Source organism: Phaethon aethereus (genome assembly GCF_964289735.1).
Source record: "Phaethon aethereus genome assembly, chromosome: 5".
NCBI lineage: Eukaryota > Metazoa > Chordata > Aves > Phaethontiformes > Phaethontidae > Phaethon > Phaethon aethereus.
Window position 1 is genome coordinate 68,056,121 of NC_138579.1, and position 18,760 is coordinate 68,074,880.

The following is an 18,760-nucleotide window of genomic DNA, read 5'->3' on the forward strand; positions in this document are numbered from 1 at the left end:
TTGTCAGTTCTAGATGGTATTTAACTTTAGTTTTCTGATTTTGATCTGTTTCCCTGCTGGTTTTCATTATTACCTACTTTGACTTATATTCAAAAACACACTGCCCAGCTGGCCACTCCAGACTGTCACTGTAGCCTTTCCTTGGGAACATGGTTGACTGCTGGGAAAAATTCCCTCTTTTTGTATACGTTGCTATTTTCCATCAACTTACCCACTTTCATACACTAACAGGGCATATATACATGCAAAACTTAAGGCAGAGAGTCAGGCTTTTTCTTACGGTTTTGTGCTCACCTGTTCTTAAATACCTCACTGGTCACATATCCCTTGAACCTATTTCAGTCTGTAAAAAATACACTGAGAAGCACGAAAGCTCTATTTTATTACACGCAAACCCTCCAAATGCATAGACTTAATAACGTAAGCAATAATATTACAAGGTAATTGTAATAATAATTTTTTAAAATATGAACATTCCCCTTAATTTTCAAATGTAATTTTCTTTTGTTATCTGCAAAATAAAGCAAAGGGTACCAACAACGTTTTGAAATTCTGCCCCAAAAAACTTACCTTCAAAAAAAATATATTCTTAGTGTCATCTCATCACATGAAATTTCAGCTCAAACTGTATATACAAAAACATAGTGATTGTTCCATATATAAACCTGCTGTAGCTTATGCAAGATAGGTTTAATATTTGAAACAATAATAAAAATGAGTAACTTAGAAGAATTTTTAAAAATTAACAAATATCCAGTTTTATTTAGCTTTCAGCTCAACAGTTTTAGAAATTAAGCAAAAATTCATACAGAATGAACATTTTTCTCCTTTGCCAGATGAAAAAGGTTGTATTGCTTGGTCCAGTCAACTACATTGGGTTTGAACATACCAAAGCAACTGCACTGAAAAAAATCTGCAAGATTCTGGAAGCATCCAAGACTGAAAAGGAGAGAAATATCCGTTAATATACCTGAGAAAACAAGACTGCAAGCACCAAAAATACACATTCACCATGAGACAGTACTTAAGATACAAGGCTGTCAATGAAGACAGCTCTGGGAGAAGAAACCTAAGAACAGTTGTCTATTGAGCATTATTCCCTTGTTGACATTTCACAACCTGTGTTACATTAAAGACTGTGAGCAGACTAAGTTCAACTCAAATATCTGAAAGTTAGTAAGACCTCGTCTGTTAACACACATGAGAAAACATGGAGTTCTAATGTAACAGGGAAACCTTGGTACTAATTTCTCTATTGAGCTAAATACTGCATGAGAAGTCAGAAGGGGGCCAGTTTGTACCTTAATTTTCCTTCTGAACCTACAAAGGTTGATGAATAAATTAAAGGGCAGCACCCCTTCACCCCCAAAACAGTGTCTACTGATTAATGCTATGGACCTATTTTGGCACATCTTTTTCCTACATACACAGCCATGCAGAAAGAACCCCAGTAGTTCTTATGCTGACTGTGTATTTCCTAAGGCAAAGGAAATTCTCAGCAACAAAAATGAGGTCCATTTCCTCCTCTTAGCACAACTCATAACAGGCATGACTAGCACATCCACAGACCACCATTTTTTCACATTTCTGAAGTAGTGAAGCAAATGAGTACTGAAGAGATATGTGTTTAAAAAACACTTCATGAATACTCACTTGTATGGAGTTCTCCTGAGTGAAATAGGATGCTTAGAAGATTTTCTTTGCATCAGGAGGTTCATTCTCTCATGCGAGGTCAGTCCCAAGAATGCAATCTTACAGAAAGGAAAATGTAAGTAATGAATAAAACACGAACATCACAAATTAAGATTCTGCTGATACCAAAAGATACTATTGAGAAGGGAGGGAGGGGAAGAGGTTGGCCATACCTAACAAATCAGTAACTACTGCCATGACATTTAAAAACATACCTTTGGGTCATTAGTTACTTGGACTAAAACAGAACCCAGCAAGCTGTAACACTAACGATTCCACTGAGAAGGCAGGCTTAACTGAGCTGGCTGCAAAGACTGTACTTCTACAGATGTCCATTGAAGTACAAGAGCTAGGGCAGTTAAGCATCTGTCTCCTCAGATTTTGTCCATATGCTACCACACAAATTGGTAGAAAAAGATCCCCCCAAAAAAGACAAAGTAGCTTAGCAGAAAAGATGAAGAAGATGTCAGAGACTCAACAATAACTTTTTAATTTTCTTTATTCCGTGTCTTCTTTCACCAGATTTCACAATGAAATTTATGGGGTTTTTCTGCATTTTTGCTTACCTATTCCTTTTTCCATTTTCTGATTTTTTTAATTAGCGTAAATCTTATAAGCCCTTATAAATGGCTGCAAGTTTGTTTTGCTGAATAACATGCTAAATATCATAAAACAGTACATTTACAAATGACTGTGCACAAAACACCGCAGTTAACTGTAGATATCCTACCTAGATCATTTTTTCCCCAGGATGACATCTCAGTGTCTTGGCCATTACAGAAATCTAGCAGCACACATTTAAAATTGTGGATTTTTTTTTTTTCCTAGCAATATGTAAAACGAGTCTTTAGCTCAGTATGCTTAACACACATTCATAATCCTTCCTAAAAACTGCTAAACAAGTTGTTTCCTAGATGTTTTAAGACAGCCTTCTCAATCTTGTTTGCATAGCCAAGCTCTCCCTGAGAAAAACATACACAAGAAATTTGACAGTCCTCATCAGGAAAAAAAAAAAAAAAAAAAATCGAGGTCATATATTTTTATTGTAGCAATGGGATTTAATGAAGTCTAAAGACACACTGCTGAGCTCTGCCGTAGAATTTTCAATTCAGGACTAATTGTGCTATTGAGCTTTTGTGCCATTTTGAGGGCAGTAATACCAGTTCTATCAGTCAAGTAAGTATCTTGCCTTTAAATACACCTTTTTATCAGTTTGGGATTTTTGGTAAGTAGTAAATCCAGAACTCAGTTATAGAAGCGATTTGCAGACTGTGATCCTGCGTTTAACAGGGGAATGCTGAGCACACCAGTACCCGTGAAACTTCAAGGACTGCCCTGAGATTTAAGAAAAGCACCTAGATGTGACATTCATTAGTGAAGGAAAGCAGGAAAGCAAAAAATGTTGATAGGAGCAAATCATCTAGGGAAAGCTTTAATCTGATGACTCTTTTAAGAGAGGAGCATAAACTGAAGCAAAAGAATACCTGATAAAGCTGAACAGTTAGCCACAATGAAGCCCATACTGTATGAAAACAGGCTACTGCGAAGATGTAGAAAACCCAGGGAGAGCAATATATTATCTGCGTGAAGTAGGTCCATGCTCCATCTTGATGATAAGTTGTTGCACAATGGTTTGACCAATCTGACAAGATGCGTAATTGGTTAGTTCTGTTTTTAATATAGGCCACTTAAGAAATGAACCAAAATTATTTGCACAAAATTAATATTGCATAGCAATATGCTCTGAAAATACCATGTTTAATATATCATGTTCCCACTTAAAAGCACCCAGACAGATAAGTGACTGCTTGCTATTCTGGCTGCATAATCTTTACATTCTATGCTCATAATCCACAGAAGGAACACTCAAGGCACTGGCTAGATACTTGTTAAACTAGCGATACCAAAAATAAGTCACCATCTCTCATGGTCAAGACGTCTGAAATTTTGCCTCATGCTTATTTGTAATTTTAGGACAAGAATTTATCATTCATCTTAAACACCATCATCAACAAAAGGAGACATGATGGTGACAATGCGAAGAAAGCAGTATTTTACCACTATTAAATAGATGTAAACTGGAATGTCCAACTTCTGTAGATTTCTTAAGAGGTACTTAAAGCCTACCACATATGCCTTTAACATGTTCAAACAAACAAACAAACCAACCAGCTAAAAGCAGAGCAACCTTTATTGTTCTACCGGCACAGAGTCAAAAAGAAGTCTTCCTCCCATGTTCCTTCACCCACAGGAAATAGAAAAAATATGCTTTTTGCATACATAAGACCACCACTGAAACACAGGAAAGCCACTCATGTTCACGTGAGTGTCCGGTGTCCTCCACTGCCATAGCTGGTTCACTTCACTCTGCATCGAATATTGACTCATTTCAATATAATGAAGTAGAAGAATATAAAACGAGCTCCCTCTACTTTTTATTTAAAAGATTAGTGCTATGGTAGTTCATCCTCAGGACCTACGTTACAAGGGCTCTCCTCTCTCCTCCAAGGAATTTCTTAATTTTCCAAAGTAACATTTGGATTTATTAATCAGATATACAGTACTCTTCAAAGTTATCACTACATCAAAAACAAAAAGAAACTTTTGCAAGTGTTCGATATAGATATTTCCAAATAACAAAAATCAATAAAGCCTTTGCAATAATGTATTTACAAATTTATTTTCTATTGCAATAAAGGGTATCCAGACTAGAACCTGTAACCTGACCTTCCTCCACATGGCTTCCCTATTTAATTTCTAACAAAAATGCTTTCTGATATTATTTTCCAATGGACATCCCACTACAGCTGTATCTTAGCTTCTACTCAACACAAATGCAATCAGATATTTGATCAAAGACTCAGATATGATATGTTTTCATTTAAAGACAGATTTACAAGATAATGTCATTGCTGAAATATGGTTTAATTTGTGCAGGTATAATTACACTTGCTGGAAATGAAATGCTGAAAAACACAAGACCACACACATGCATCTTTGAAAGGTAAATTAAAATAAATTTGTGGATACATACACAGAACAGTTCCATAAAGCAGCCAGACACCAGTCATGGTTAGGAAAAACAGGAACAATAGGTAGTAACGATGATTCCCAATGCCTGTACGTGAGGCAAGGAAAAAAAAGTGACATTTTAAAATTCATCAGTATTTGCATTTCCCCTTAATTTAAGGGGAATAAAAAGAATCAAAACCCATTCTTATTATTACCTCTGCTATCCTCAAGGGATTTTGACAGGGCTGATCTCTTTCTCAACTTTCTCCTGTAAGCCATCCCAATTTATATAATAGACTTAGTTCTGATAAAGTCAACCAGGATTTGTCTCTTCTTCAGAGCATGCCTTCAGCTGTTTTAGCCAGATGAGGACTAATTATGCAACCACAACTCTCCCCATGCACACTACCATCTTATCATATGACTGAAAAATCTAAGCTATTCAATTTAACTGTTTGACCTTTGTATGCTTCAGAATTGCAAACATACGCATTAAAAAAATCCCAGACTTACATCAGAGAAACTGTTACGTGAAAATATACAATTATTTTTTCTTTAAATTACAATCAGCATTGCTCAAAGCTTTGAAACAATGCATCAGAAGGATGTCTCACCACCCGGTAAATAGCAAACACTGTAAAAACATTTCCAAGTATTTAACAAAGAAAAAAGCTATTGGCAGAAGAATATGCTAAACATACATTGCCACAGATGTAAAGCTCTAATCTTTGTATCTTGAGCATCACCAGTAATGAGACAGAAAGGAAGAAAAAGGGAGTTTCTCAAGAACACAAGAATGTAAAAAACGCCCTACAGGGTCATCTCAGTGGTCCAGCTGCTCCTCTTTACTGTCTCTAACAATGACAATAGGCAACATTAGTTCAAGATGACAATGGGGCTGGGCCACTTGCTATAGTTCATTCTCCTCATCCACAGCTACTGTATTAAAATGTCAGGGTCTGCATACTTGTCTGGTTCTTTTAGTATCTACTGCTGGGCATGTTGTCCAAAAGTTCATCTAACACTTTTCTGAACCTTCTGATACCGCCTGTATCTGCAAGCCCTCACAGCAGCAAGCTCCAGAATTTCACTACCTGTCATGTAAAGACATTTTTTCTTTACCAATTTTAAATCAAACTGTTATTCTCACTGACCCTCCCTTATTTCTAGTATGGTGGGCTTGGTGAATAACAGTTCTGCATTCACTTTAGCCACCACCCTCATTGCCCCTGCCTTTTTTTTTTTTTTTTTTTTTTTTTTTTTTACAGTCTCAATCATATCCCCTGTTTCTTCTCTCAAAATAAAGAGTACCAGGCTTTTTGTTTTGTCTCTACTCGTAAGGCCACCACTGCATCCTTTTAATCGTTTTTAGTTGCCTTTCTCCTGCCATTTCATTTCCCTCTGGCACTTATCAGTATGCCCTTCAGCATCAACTGTGCATTCTTACATCAGGTGTCCTCCCTCTATGGAGAAAAATGCAACTTTTAAAATAGGTGATATTTTCAAATTTGATAAAACAAACGCTCTCACCTATGCACTGTCCAATCCACAGAGAATGCTGATCGTACCTGGCTACACATGAATCACAAGCAAGGCAATGCATAGATCTCAAAGGCTTCCTTACCTAGTTGAGGATGAAGGAAAAGAACAGTGTCGTAAAAAAAGCATCTATTTTGCTCAAAGTTTAGAGCATCATCTCATGGGAACCATCATATTTTGTACAATTACTGTATAACAGACCCCATAAGACAGAACATAGATGAGAACTATACATCTTAATTTTACAAAAAAAGATACTAGACAGTAATAATAATAAAAAACATTTTATTAAGATTAGAGTCCAACGATCTCCATGCATCTCTCTTGTCACCGTAAAAGAAAAAGAGAAATCTAAGCAATATAGAACAAACTGTGCATGTAACACTCGCATGACAAGCAATGAGGAAAAAGGTTTTTTTATAGCAGTATTGAGTAAAAGCCAAGTTAAAAAGAAGAAAGTAAACACCAAAGCCTCACTTACAAGACACGATGTGCAAAACGTTCTGAATTCCAAGCAACCTGCTTCTGCAAGAGCTACAATGTTCTGAAAGACAAAGTAGTTTGCGGTTGCATTTGGATCACGTTTTCAGGGAGATTTACGAAGATTTTTACATTAGGCCTTTCACAGTTCATAAACATTTTTGACTGCCAAGCACCAACAGGAATAAGTACTTGCTATTTAAAAAGGTCCAGGAGAAACACAACAGCCTAATGCAACTTTGCTCACGCAGGATTATTCAGAAAAGTATCTCCATGTTACCAAAATTAATAAATAACGTGAATGAAATATTCTTGAAAATGAGGTGGTATTCTGATACAAGGTACCTCTCGTATAGTCAGCCAGACTCCAGAGAAATGAGGAGAGCTGCTGTTCCTTTATGAGTACTAGATAGACAGCGTTTCTCAGTCCTGTGGCAACAAGTTAAAATTGCAGTTTATTCTCCCTGCCAATCTGAAGAAATACAATCTCATGGAAAGCAAAGAGATCACAACCAAAATGCTCTCCTTAATGCACAGCTTGAGGAGACCAAATACTAAATTCTCTACTGATTGGTTGGCGGTGGTTTATTTTCAACGTTCTAAAATAGAGCTAGGAAATAGTATGTGATTTATATGATGCCTAAGCACAAAAATCAATCCTTTATACACATCCTCAATGCATCTGACAATTTAAGCCACTTCTAGCCTTTGATATGTCTTAAGAGCATGGAGAATTGTAGGTAAGCACTGTTGAGTATTTTTTTTTAACCTTAGACAACGGGAGTGGAGACTGTACAAAACTTGTATTTATTAAGTGAAGGTCTATGTTAGTTTATACCACAGATTACATCAGTGGTGGGGTTCTGTAAGATGTTTGGCCAAAGCTCACATTTCCATGAGAAAATGGAGGCAAGGAAATTATGTCAGGATGATGAAGATAAGGAAACAAGCTGTAGTAGCAGAATTTATCTATGCTCCATCTTGTTCAATGACAAAGCTAAAAACTCTTAAAACAAAACCCCAAAAAGTTTAACAGAGCCGTACATGACGACAAACAAATCAAACAAAAGTACGTATGTGTTGCACGAGGTTAGCCCTTCTGTTTGTTTGACCTACCTCTTTTCTTTCTTTTTCTGAAGTCTTAATATATCCAGGATCTGTTCTCCAGGTTTTATAGAAATAATAAAAAAGACCCACCACACTGAGCATGGCAGTGATTTTGAGAATTGTATTGGTTACATGTAATATTCAGGTTAAGGAATATAGTCTTATATAAGAGATAAATATCACTGCTATTTGTCAGACAAAATATTCTAAAATTAGTTTATGTTATTTTACAAGCAACATACAAAGGAAAAGAATGACTTTCTTCCTACTACTTTTATAGTAGGATATTCTCTGTTCTTCAGAGGCCATCGTATCACAGAAGTTGAATATTTTGTCCAGTTTGTATGTTGAAAGAAGACTTTTACAACTGTATAAACCTGTATCACAATATAGCTCCCCATCATCCTCACTACCAGAATTCAGTCTTTTGCCTTTGACTATTTAACAGATATAAAATTAAACCAATTTCTTTTTTCCCCTCTGAAGGTCTTCTATTTTATTTAAACAATACCAATCTGACATGCATAGTTATTAAGCTTCCAGCAGCTGTGAGATTTGTTTGACTGCTGCATACACCCCTAAGTCATCAACAGGCTCTTAGACTGTCTTCCAAGTCTTGCCCTCTCTTGTTTGTTTCAGCTAAAACACCTGAATAAATATAGACAGAAAAATGCAACTTCAGTCCTCCCAGAACTATCTTTATCACTCAAAAACCAAGCACACATGGCTAAACACTTCTGAAGGTAATGGGGCAGCTACTGGGAACCCTTCTTCCCTCACAAGTATACTAGAACCACCACCATGATGATGAAATGACAAATTTCTGGTCTAACTGGACATTTTCCTTCTTGCATACCCTTTGCCTTTACCCAGCAATTGATTGTTTTAATGACTGTATATGGAGAGAATTTCTCTCTCATGAAGTCCAGAGAAGCAGGCTTTAATTCAGTACTTTTTATATATAGTTATTTGCTGCAACTTCTCTAGCAGATTAATTATTATTATACCCGAGGGAGGATATACAGTCATGAGGAACATAACTTTTACACTATGGACTAAAAACATCTGTAAGTCAGGTGAAAGGGGGAGAAAAACATGTCAAGATTAACTATCTCCATACAACAACAGAGGAATGCGGAGTGGGACAAGTTTCATACCAGTTCAAGTCAAGCATCAAGCTTGAGAGCTTGGGCTCCTAAAGAACATCCCATGATGCCACCAAGGAGCAGTCAGGGAGCCCAAGCCTGGATTCCATCTGCAGTGACCACTCAGTCACTATATAAACTGCACAGTGTGAGTAACACTTAAAAAACAAGAAACCTTGCAACCTCAAGATTGTTTTGTCTTATGAACTAAAAACAGTGCAAAACAGTTTTAATTAAAATCAAGACAATAAATTATGAAATATTGGTGCTGTCTATTAACAGCCTCACAGCTGTGTTTGTTACAATGCAGTCACAGCGTGCATTTACGTAAGTCAAAATGATTTCCTGTGGATACTGCTGGTCTACTTGCACTTCTATTGTTTTTTGGAGCTGAGAGTAGTCCTTAATTAGAATACCTGGATTTTATTTCGGACATAAATACAGCTAACTAAAATACTGAACACTTTTATAACACTCAGATCTGTGAGCAGTTCCAGAAGGAAGAGACATTCATGAGGAAGAAGGGCTGGATAGTGAAATGGAACACCATCCACTTGCCCATCTCACCAAGCTATGGTTAGACTTTCAAGAACATCGCTACGCTCACTATCTTCAGCAAAGTGTCTGCCTCAAACGCCTATCGTTGAAATTTTTTTCTTTTAATTTACATGACAACAAGAAAACCTTACGACTTCACAACACAACACTCAATAGCATGATTTTCATTTAGACAAGCAGATCCGAGTATCCCCAGCGGGAATATACTTGATCAGTTTATCTAAGTTAATCCTAGTAATTCTATTAAGGACATCTTAATTGGGAACAGTACAAAAGAAAATCCCACTTAAAGGACAAAGTAATTAAAAATTAATTAAAATTGTGTAGCTATATATTATTGCTAGATTAGTAGGAAATTATTTACAGTTCTAAGTATCTCCCTAAAGGCCTTTTCACAAAACCTAATCAATAAATAAATAGATGCCCCCTGTGTAACAAAAGAGCAGGGCACTGAAAAGCCAGTATGAACTACTAAAACGTTTTTCTTGCTCATCAGTGCAAATCCTCTTCAAAGAAAGCACATCAAAGGTAGACATTAATGCCCTGTACACTGAGGATGGAGCATAACCTGTGAATAAAGATAGATAAGAGACCAGAAGATCTGTTTTGGAGGAACATGAAGAAATTTGTTCCCTGGTTTTGGGGGGTGGGGAGCATGGTGGTGGTGTTTTTAAAAGCAGAAGCATCAATACCACTAACTGTCAAATCTTTGTCATTTCATAAAGAGGAGATGCTTTGAAAATTATTATTAATGCACGTATTATCCAGTTATACTACATGCCAAAATACATTACTATATGACAGTCTCAACGAGGAAGATTAAAGAGTCACATAGAGGTGATAACAGAGACAATTAGGCTTATAACAAAGACGTTTTCATTGTGATATTCCAGTAACATAAGAAATAGCTCAGAATTGTACACAAGTACCTGCTACAGATAAAGAAAGGTACAGATTTTCAGTCTGTATATAAGTTTAAATGAAACACTAAGTTATTTCACCCCTGCCCAATGGAAGTAAACCAATCTTACCAGACATTGACAGTCACGTGGAATTATCTGGGACTGCTCATTACTGTTGGCATGACCACCCCTGGAGTTATTAGGAACTGTAAGGAGAGTTCTGTTGCATTTCTTGAGTACAAAGGATATCAGGCAGGAACCAGAAAAAACAGGTCACGGACATCCAAAAAGCTGAACTTAGCAGAAATGCTGTGGGAAGATACCTTAGATTCTTGAGCCCCACAAATTGCCTGAGAGAACATGAGAAGAAAAAAGTTTTTTTTAAAATGCATTTAAAACCTAACTCCATGGAGTATAAATTACCCTTTTTGTTATGTGAAACACTTCACACACAGTATACTTCAAGTCTTTCTTAAAGCAATCAAGAACTGTCACTCAAAAGCATTCTTTAGCCAGATGCGTAGGGGGTTAACAATGCAAAAATAAAACTAAGAGTGCTCTGTTCCAGCCTAATACTATATCTCGGAAGTGCTGTAGTACGAAGTGAAAAGTGCGATCTGTCTATTTGCACACAGACAGTATTGCCATTTCAATGAATGCCGACTGTCACAGCAACTGTTGAAAACAAAAAACCTGCAAAACAGCTTAGGATAACACTGGCAGGTCGGGGGAGCAGAGGGAGAGGGAACGGTTTGTTAAAACTCATTGTGTGTCACAAATACAAAAGGAAAAGTTGAGATAAAGCACATTTCTGAACATTGTGCATGGATATCTCTATGTCTACCAGGGTCTACCAGGTGCAGACCTTCAATAACACTCTCTACCATTAAAATTAGCTAACAGACTGCTTACACACTTTAGTGGGGTTTTTTCTTTAAATCTTACACTGATGAGAAACTATTACATTGCACACCTAAAGGCATTCAATTTCTATGGTCGTTCTAAAAAGGACATACATTTAAATCTTTCACACGTTCTATAACCATTGCTCAGGCAGTATTTTTTATGCTAAGTGAAACTAAATACTGAAAAGAATGCTGCATTAGATACCTTATATGGCATCTATGACAAATAAACACATATACAGAGAGAAAAAGCCACAAACCTTACAAATAGAGCCATCCCAAACAGCAGGAAAAGCAGCAGACCTCCTTTCAAAAGCCAAGAATCAGAACTTAAGTTCATCACATATCCTATGGCCCACATCAATGTCAAGGAAGATGCCAACAGCAGGAAGAGCTATTAAAATGATTATTGTTAAAATATGACAAAGTATTCAAGCAGGACTTAAAAAATACTGAGATAAGGTAGTAACAAATGCTGAAAGACTCAAGGTAAATGAGACAAACTGACACATGAACATAGCAAAGGGTGCAGGGGGGAAACCCAACACAAAACCTCCTATCCAAACCACTGCTACATGCTTTTAAAGAATTTTACTTTTGTGCACCCAATTTCAGAAACCTGAGAAGACACTCTCGTTAGAAAAGAGTTAAGTTGCATATTATTCTAAACACTGAATGCTGTAGCTTTATTTCCATTAGTTATTACTTGTGAAATTACCTCGTATTTTTCTACTATTTTCAGTAACCTGTTATTTCTTCTGCTTCTCATCCTTTCTTCCTCTTTCAGCATATAAACCATGAAGCGATTCAGACTTCGATAAGCAAGGTCAAGTGGGGTCTCTCCCTTTAACAACAGGAACATTTATTTCTTTATGCATTTAACACATAAATGCTTCCCTTTTAACAGAAGCAAGAAATAAATGTAGCTAAAACAAGAATAACTTGACAGTTAGCCCCCCCCCCCTTTTTTTTTTCAAGGCAAGGGTAAGCTAAATTCAGAGTTTTAAGTGTTTTAAGAGTTTTAACATGCTTAATCCAGTGTTTTATAGTTCTAAAAACTGATACTTGCAACCAGATTGCATCCATGTGAGTTATCTGTTGGGCTATCTCCAATAAACTAAACACTACACTGCCTGCTAGAGTATTACATGCTTACTGAAAGGGAATGTTTCTTGTTTATGTTAACTTTTTAAAACCAAACAGCAATATCCTGTGTCACACATATGAATAAAAAAAAAGTGGCAGATGGTAAAGATTAATACACAAACCCTAACTACACTGTACAAAAGTATCTATATATTCATAGGAATCAGTACTTTCAGCATTTCTACTTCTCACTACCCATTTTTACAAATATTACAACGCAGACTTTCCTACGTGACTAGCCCTTTCAAATGTACAAACAGGCATTGTCAAATCCTGGTTTTCACAGGATGACATACACATCTTTTTAAAGTCTTTAAGAGTCTCAGTGGACACCAAGACACTTAAAAGTCCGGCCAAAGTCATTATTCCTCATGACAATGTTCTGCGCTAGAAAACAGCCAGCTTAAAAAAAAAAAAAAGAAAAAGAAAAAAAGAAAAAAAACAAGAAAAAAAAGAAAAAAGAAAAAAAAAAGAAAAAAAGAGGAAAAAAAAAGCGGTGGGGAGAACCTGCAAAGGACACAATCATGTTCAGAGTGACCAAAAGGCTTAGCTGTTCATTAAATGAACGTTGCAAAGAATCTTTGCATTCACACTTGGTGCCACACCACAGAAAAGGTGCTAACTCCTTTTGGGAAAGGCTAAGAACACCCGCTCTTTGCCAACCCCCGTTCCAAAGGATATCCAAAGCCGACTCAGATTTTTCTTTACACTCATTTTACACATTCACATCACATGGAACGAAATATCATGAAAAGAAAATTGTACCTTGACATTTTTTATGTCCAGGCTAGCACCAGCTTCCAGCAACAGATCCACTGCACTAGTATTTCCTGATGTTATTGCCCAATGCAGTGCAGTATTCTTTTGAACATTGTCTACAGCATTGAGAGAGGGGTTAAACTTTAAGAGAAACCTCGTGGGTTGTGGTCTAGATGAAAATAAAGTACAAAAGTTAAGAAACAGAAGATAATCTATACTGGAGATGAAATTTTTGAACACCTTATAAAAAAACCACGGTTCCCATCTGTGAAATAATAGCAGATACACAATGTCTCTTCTTGGAATAAGCTCATCAATAATAGATCCAAGTTTATAACTCAGGACCTGCCCTGAAGGTTTTTCTCCAGACTATGTCATCTTACCATTTTAACAAACATGAGTTCTATACACAGATTATATCTTTCTACAACACTGTGTATGAGCTTACATCTCCACATGTTATTTAAACGCACTTTACTGTGTCCACCTCCATTCATTTTCATTTGTGGGAAAGCATAACAATACACTGCAGCCAGTTCAGCCACAAAACTCAACTTTTTTAAGAGACTTTCTTTGCCATATCCAATTAGGTACTTCACAACTCCTGACGTCTAAAATACTGCGTATTTTAGTACAACTAAAAGGGAAAGAAATGTCAGTTTAACAAAAAGTCTTCATGAAAAAATTCACCTCACCGCTTCTTGGGTACAACAGAATAGCTTCTTTTTAAGCTACTCGCTACTTACCCAATCACTTTCTGTGCTGCTAACATTAAAGGTGTTTGCCCATTGAAGTCTGTTGTGTCTATGTTCTAAGTATAAAAAAAAGACAAGCAAGTAATTATCAGTGATTTCAGGAAACAGAGTTAGATGGTCAGGTTTGGAGCTATACAACTGGCTTAGCTTCACTGCAGTAGTAGAAAGAAACCAGATTATATCAGCCACACATTTAAACAAATTTTCCCCGCTCTGCGAGTCTCGCATGTCATTCCTTTCAGACTATGCCAAGATTCCACTAAGGATATTTTTAAGGGAACCATGTTAGCTATATTTCTTGTCTACTTTTGCACAAAAATACTATAAATAAAATGTAACTTGGAAAGCCATGTTAACCATCTTCCTTGTGTAAACACAAGTACCTAACAGAATGTCCAAGTACATAAAACTGGTTAATTAAAACAACAAAAAAGGATTATGTATCTCAACACGTAATTACTTAAACATCTAACTTGTGTTACCTAATCTTCTTTCTTCTTCTTCACAACAGACATTTCCTTCTTCCCCACCTCCACTCATCATTATATTAAAGCAGATTTACTTGAAAGAAATGCTTAATCACTTGGGTTTTTTAGTAGAAGATAGGTAGGCTAAAAACTTTCCTAAGTTTGTGATAGATACCATCTATACCTACATTCCAGAAGTCCGTTACTCTGAAAAGAGGTCTATGAGAAAGAAAGTGAACTTACCAAATCTTTAAATCTTAACACACATTGTTTCAAATAAACAGTCTTGATCATGTTAGAACTTTCCTCTCATTTTTATTAGCAAACTGTTGCACCTCTCATTAATTCTGCTTATTTCAGATGGAAGCTAAGCAGACATCAACTGGAGTGGCTACAACATCAGATTAAAGAAAATACAGAATACAGAAATTTTCAATTAAAAATTCAGACCTAGTCTGATCACCTATTCTGCACATTACAACTGATGGGCAATTGCACAGATGATGAGTTACAAACTTGTAATCAAATAGTAAATACTTCATGATGTATATACTTTATATACTTCTTTTTGATCAGCTTTAAAAGCCAGTTGTTATTTATACAGCACCACAAATCTGCACAGCCTTAACGACTCTCCTTAAACACTCTGAATTATATAGGGATGACAAAAACAGGGGAGAGAATTAAAAATATATAAATGTATTTAAAAAAGTAGTCTAAGTTTCTCTGAACTTATGGCACAGGGATATAGTTATCAAATACCTGCTTATCATCTAGAAAACAAAACAGTTAATTCTGAAATGTTTCATACACACAGGCAGCTACTCGTAGGTAGAAAACAATACTTGGGACATCAACAACATACCTGGCCTTTGGATATGAGGTAAGCTACAATGGGCATGTGTTGAAACAGCACTGCTAAATGAATGCTGCTGAATCCTTCCCCATCAATAAGACTGGGATCCGCCCCACATTTCAACAACAACATGACCATAGGTAGGTGTCCTTGTCTGTAATGATATATTAAATGAAACTATAGAGATGACCAAAAAAAGCCGGAAATTTTAATGAAAGCATTGCCTTAGTTCTCTAGATACCCCCTGCTCCCCCCCCGCCCCAATTTCCTTTCAGATTCTCATGTGTTTACTTAAGGAATTACTTGTTTAACATTAGAAGTTTATAACAGAAAATTATATTAAATATATACCTTAATACGCCAGTCTAAAGCAAAGTTAATTTAGAATACAATGGTTACTCTACAGTAATTTCTTCTGTAAGCAGTATCTAACTTAGTTTGGCAACGGAATGCTATAGCCCAGATGAACGAACTGATCTTCCAATGTGAGAATTTGCACTCAGATGTTGTCCCAAAATAATTATTTCAGATTATGTTTTTCCCAGATGAGCAGTGCTTTGTTCTTTTGATTATTTTATTCAAGTCCTGTCCTAGAAGACAAAGTTAGATGATTTTAAACTGTATCAGGTCGCACAGATGTAGATGTAAAATGAGCAGATCCAAAGAGGCACTAACCATACGTGAGCACCAATAGCTACCGTCACGCAGGACGAGACACTGCATGTTTGTGGTGGCAGCTATAAGAAGCCCAAGAGGAAGAGCTAATGCCACTGGGGAAAGAAAGCCAAAGACCTCTCTACATGACTCCAAACAACAAGATGTCTTACACTGGTCCTGCTGCTACATGCTTGTGATTTAAAGTCCAGGACTGGCAGCGTTGAGCCTTACAAGAGCACACCAAGGGGATCTAGTGCAGGAACTAGAACAACTGAAAGAACATTAGCTGACAGGCAGAAGTCTGAGGGGAACTCTGACCGCAACTGCTTAAGACTTAAACTGTGCCCTGATAAGCATCAAAAGCTACTTCAGTGCCCTAATACAGCCAAGCGTTCGCTGCCCAGTAGGGCAGAACTTAGGAGGCAAAGTCTGAATAGAACTGTTTCATCCCTAGGGAAACTTCAAAATGTGAGTCCAAGTGACTAAAACACAGATACACACATAACACAACTTTGTGGCCTGCAGAATTGCCAGGAATCAGAGAACAGATTTCAGCATTATTATGGACATGCTGTGAAATTCCTTATACCTCAAAAAAATAAACATATCACAGAAGTTAAGATGACCACCGCTGTGCTATACAAAATGCTACTATAACTGTTAATGCTAACAGATTTACAATTAGTAGTTACAAGCAGCATACCTAATGGCCCAGTGAAGGGGAGTTGAATTCAGATCTCCACCTAGCTGATCCACTATTGCACCTTTGGAAATATAGTATCTATGTAACAGCAAGACAATAAGATTAAGAATAGACATAATAAAATATAGAAACATTATACGAAGGATAACATAGCTCTGGTAGTAAATAGCTCATAATAATAATAAAAAAATCACTAGAGAAGCAAATGGACAAGAGTATTTTTGCAGTAAAGGATGCTGCTTTGAGAAAATGTTTAAGAAAAAAAATCTGGTAATTAGCAAGGCACTTAAAATCAGCTTTAATCTTTGTTAAAAAAAGCAAACCGAAGACAGGAAAATGTTCTAACTATTTCATGTACTACACATTTTCACATATAAAGAAACCATAGTAACTTTACATTGCAGTGACATTTTCACAAAGGTAATCAGGTTAAAATTTGAATTTTACGCTTTTCTTCTCAAGCAGCATGTTCCTTTGTTTTGAAGGATAATAGCAACAAAGTGATTATAAATAAGAGTAGCAGAATACTTGTGTTACTTTCACAAGGACTCTAGAGCTTACTTAACCAGCTCCTGTCTGTTGTTTATTGCTGCCCAGTGAAGAAGAGTCACATTTTCTTTGTCTGGTTGTCGAACATCATATCCTGCTTCTACCAGTTCTTTGCATCGCTCCACCATTCCATACCTTAAATGAGAAAAAAAACATATTGATTTACTTATAATTCATTAAGTATCCTCCAGTTTAGAGACAGCCACATACTAAAGAAAATTTCAGTAAGCATCACCCAGCACTTTCTACTTGAGCAAATTGCCCATTGCATTCAACAGAAGTCTTGCAAAAAGAGTTGGGCTGAGCCTTGCTGATTAGAGTTTTCTACCTAAGAAACCTCATTGAGATGCCGTTGTTTACAATAAAAATATTTACAAGAGTACCTTTAAGTATTTTTTCTTCTTTTGCTATGGGGAGGAAACAGAACTGTAAAGTTTTCCTTTGCAAAATATGCAACCTGGCTCAAGTTTGAGGACACTCCCATCCACTTCAATATTTTGCATGCACAGAACACAGACTTACTGTGTAGCCTTGACAATATCGCAGGTGCTGGGGTCTTCAACAACGGGATACGGTCCTGGTAGCGGTGGTAGATCTTTGTCCCCGTGGGCGCTATGACAGTTGTGCACGTGAGGGCGATGAGGCCCATGGCAATGGGTTTTACACTGTCAGTTAACAAAACATCTATCACCAAACACTGTTTATACACCGTGCACCACACCTCCCTCTTTACCAGACGCACAGGCTGTACTCGTCAAACTGCGTTAACACAAATGACGAAGTTAAAGCACGTTTAAACCGCCTGACAGGAGACTAATCCTTCCATTCGGAGAGGGACGTGGGAGGAGAGAAGGGAGGTGGTTACGGTCTCTCAGGCCGAACTGCAAAGGCGTTAAACACCTCGCTGAGCCGGCTCCCAACACAACACCCTTACCCACGGCAACGCTGCTCCACTAGAAACCACAACCTGCCTCCTTCAGCGGGCTCCGAAGCGCAAGGGCACCAGGAGCCGCACGGCCAGCCGCGCACGCCTCGGGACCGGGACCGAGGCGCTACAGACGGGACACGCCGGACAGGGCGCACACGGGCCTCCATTTTCGGTCAAGCGCAGCTGCCCGGAGCCGGAGAGGAGCCGGCCGCCAGCGACGCGGCCTCGTCCGGCCCGGCGCCCTTCGCCGGCCCTCAGCACCCCCCCAGCCCCGCCGGCCCGACCCAGGCGCCCGAAGCCGCCCCCCCGGCCGCCCTACGCACCGCCGCCTCCCGCGGCCTCCCCGCCTCCGCCCCAGCCCCAACGGCCGGGCAGGGCGGTCCCGGACACCTCCCCGCGGCCGGGCGGCCCGAGGGGCAGGGCCGCCCCCTCAGCACCCCTCCCTCCATCCCCGACAGCGGCCCGCGGGCCTGCTCTCACCCTCGGGCCGCCGGCGGCCATCCTCTCCACCCGCAGCTCGGCGCCCGCCGCCGCTTCCTGCGCCCGCTTCCTGGTTACCGGCTGCGGGGAGCCGCCGCGGGGCGGGGCGGGGGCCGGGCA

The 18,760-nt window shown here is 38.2% G+C and overlaps 1 protein-coding gene across 1 annotated transcript; it reads right to left on the reverse strand.

Moving 5' to 3' along the window:
- Nucleotides 1-803: 803 nt before the first annotated feature.
- ZDHHC13 (zDHHC palmitoyltransferase 13) lies at nt 804-18,661 on the reverse strand (the record flags this gene model as incomplete). The annotated part of the gene is made up of 17 exons (XM_082000629.1): nt 804-939; nt 1,654-1,751; nt 3,177-3,334; nt 4,727-4,810; nt 6,235-6,328; nt 6,725-6,787; nt 7,840-7,964; nt 10,676-10,785; nt 11,601-11,734; nt 12,059-12,184; nt 13,252-13,414; nt 13,992-14,056; nt 15,333-15,477; nt 16,684-16,761; nt 17,245-17,367; nt 17,755-17,897; nt 18,641-18,661. 17 exons carry the CDS (start codon nt 18,659-18,661, stop codon nt 804-806), a joined length of 1,866 nt encoding a protein of 621 aa, XP_081856755.1.
- Between the last annotated feature and the right edge of the window lie 99 nt (nt 18,662-18,760).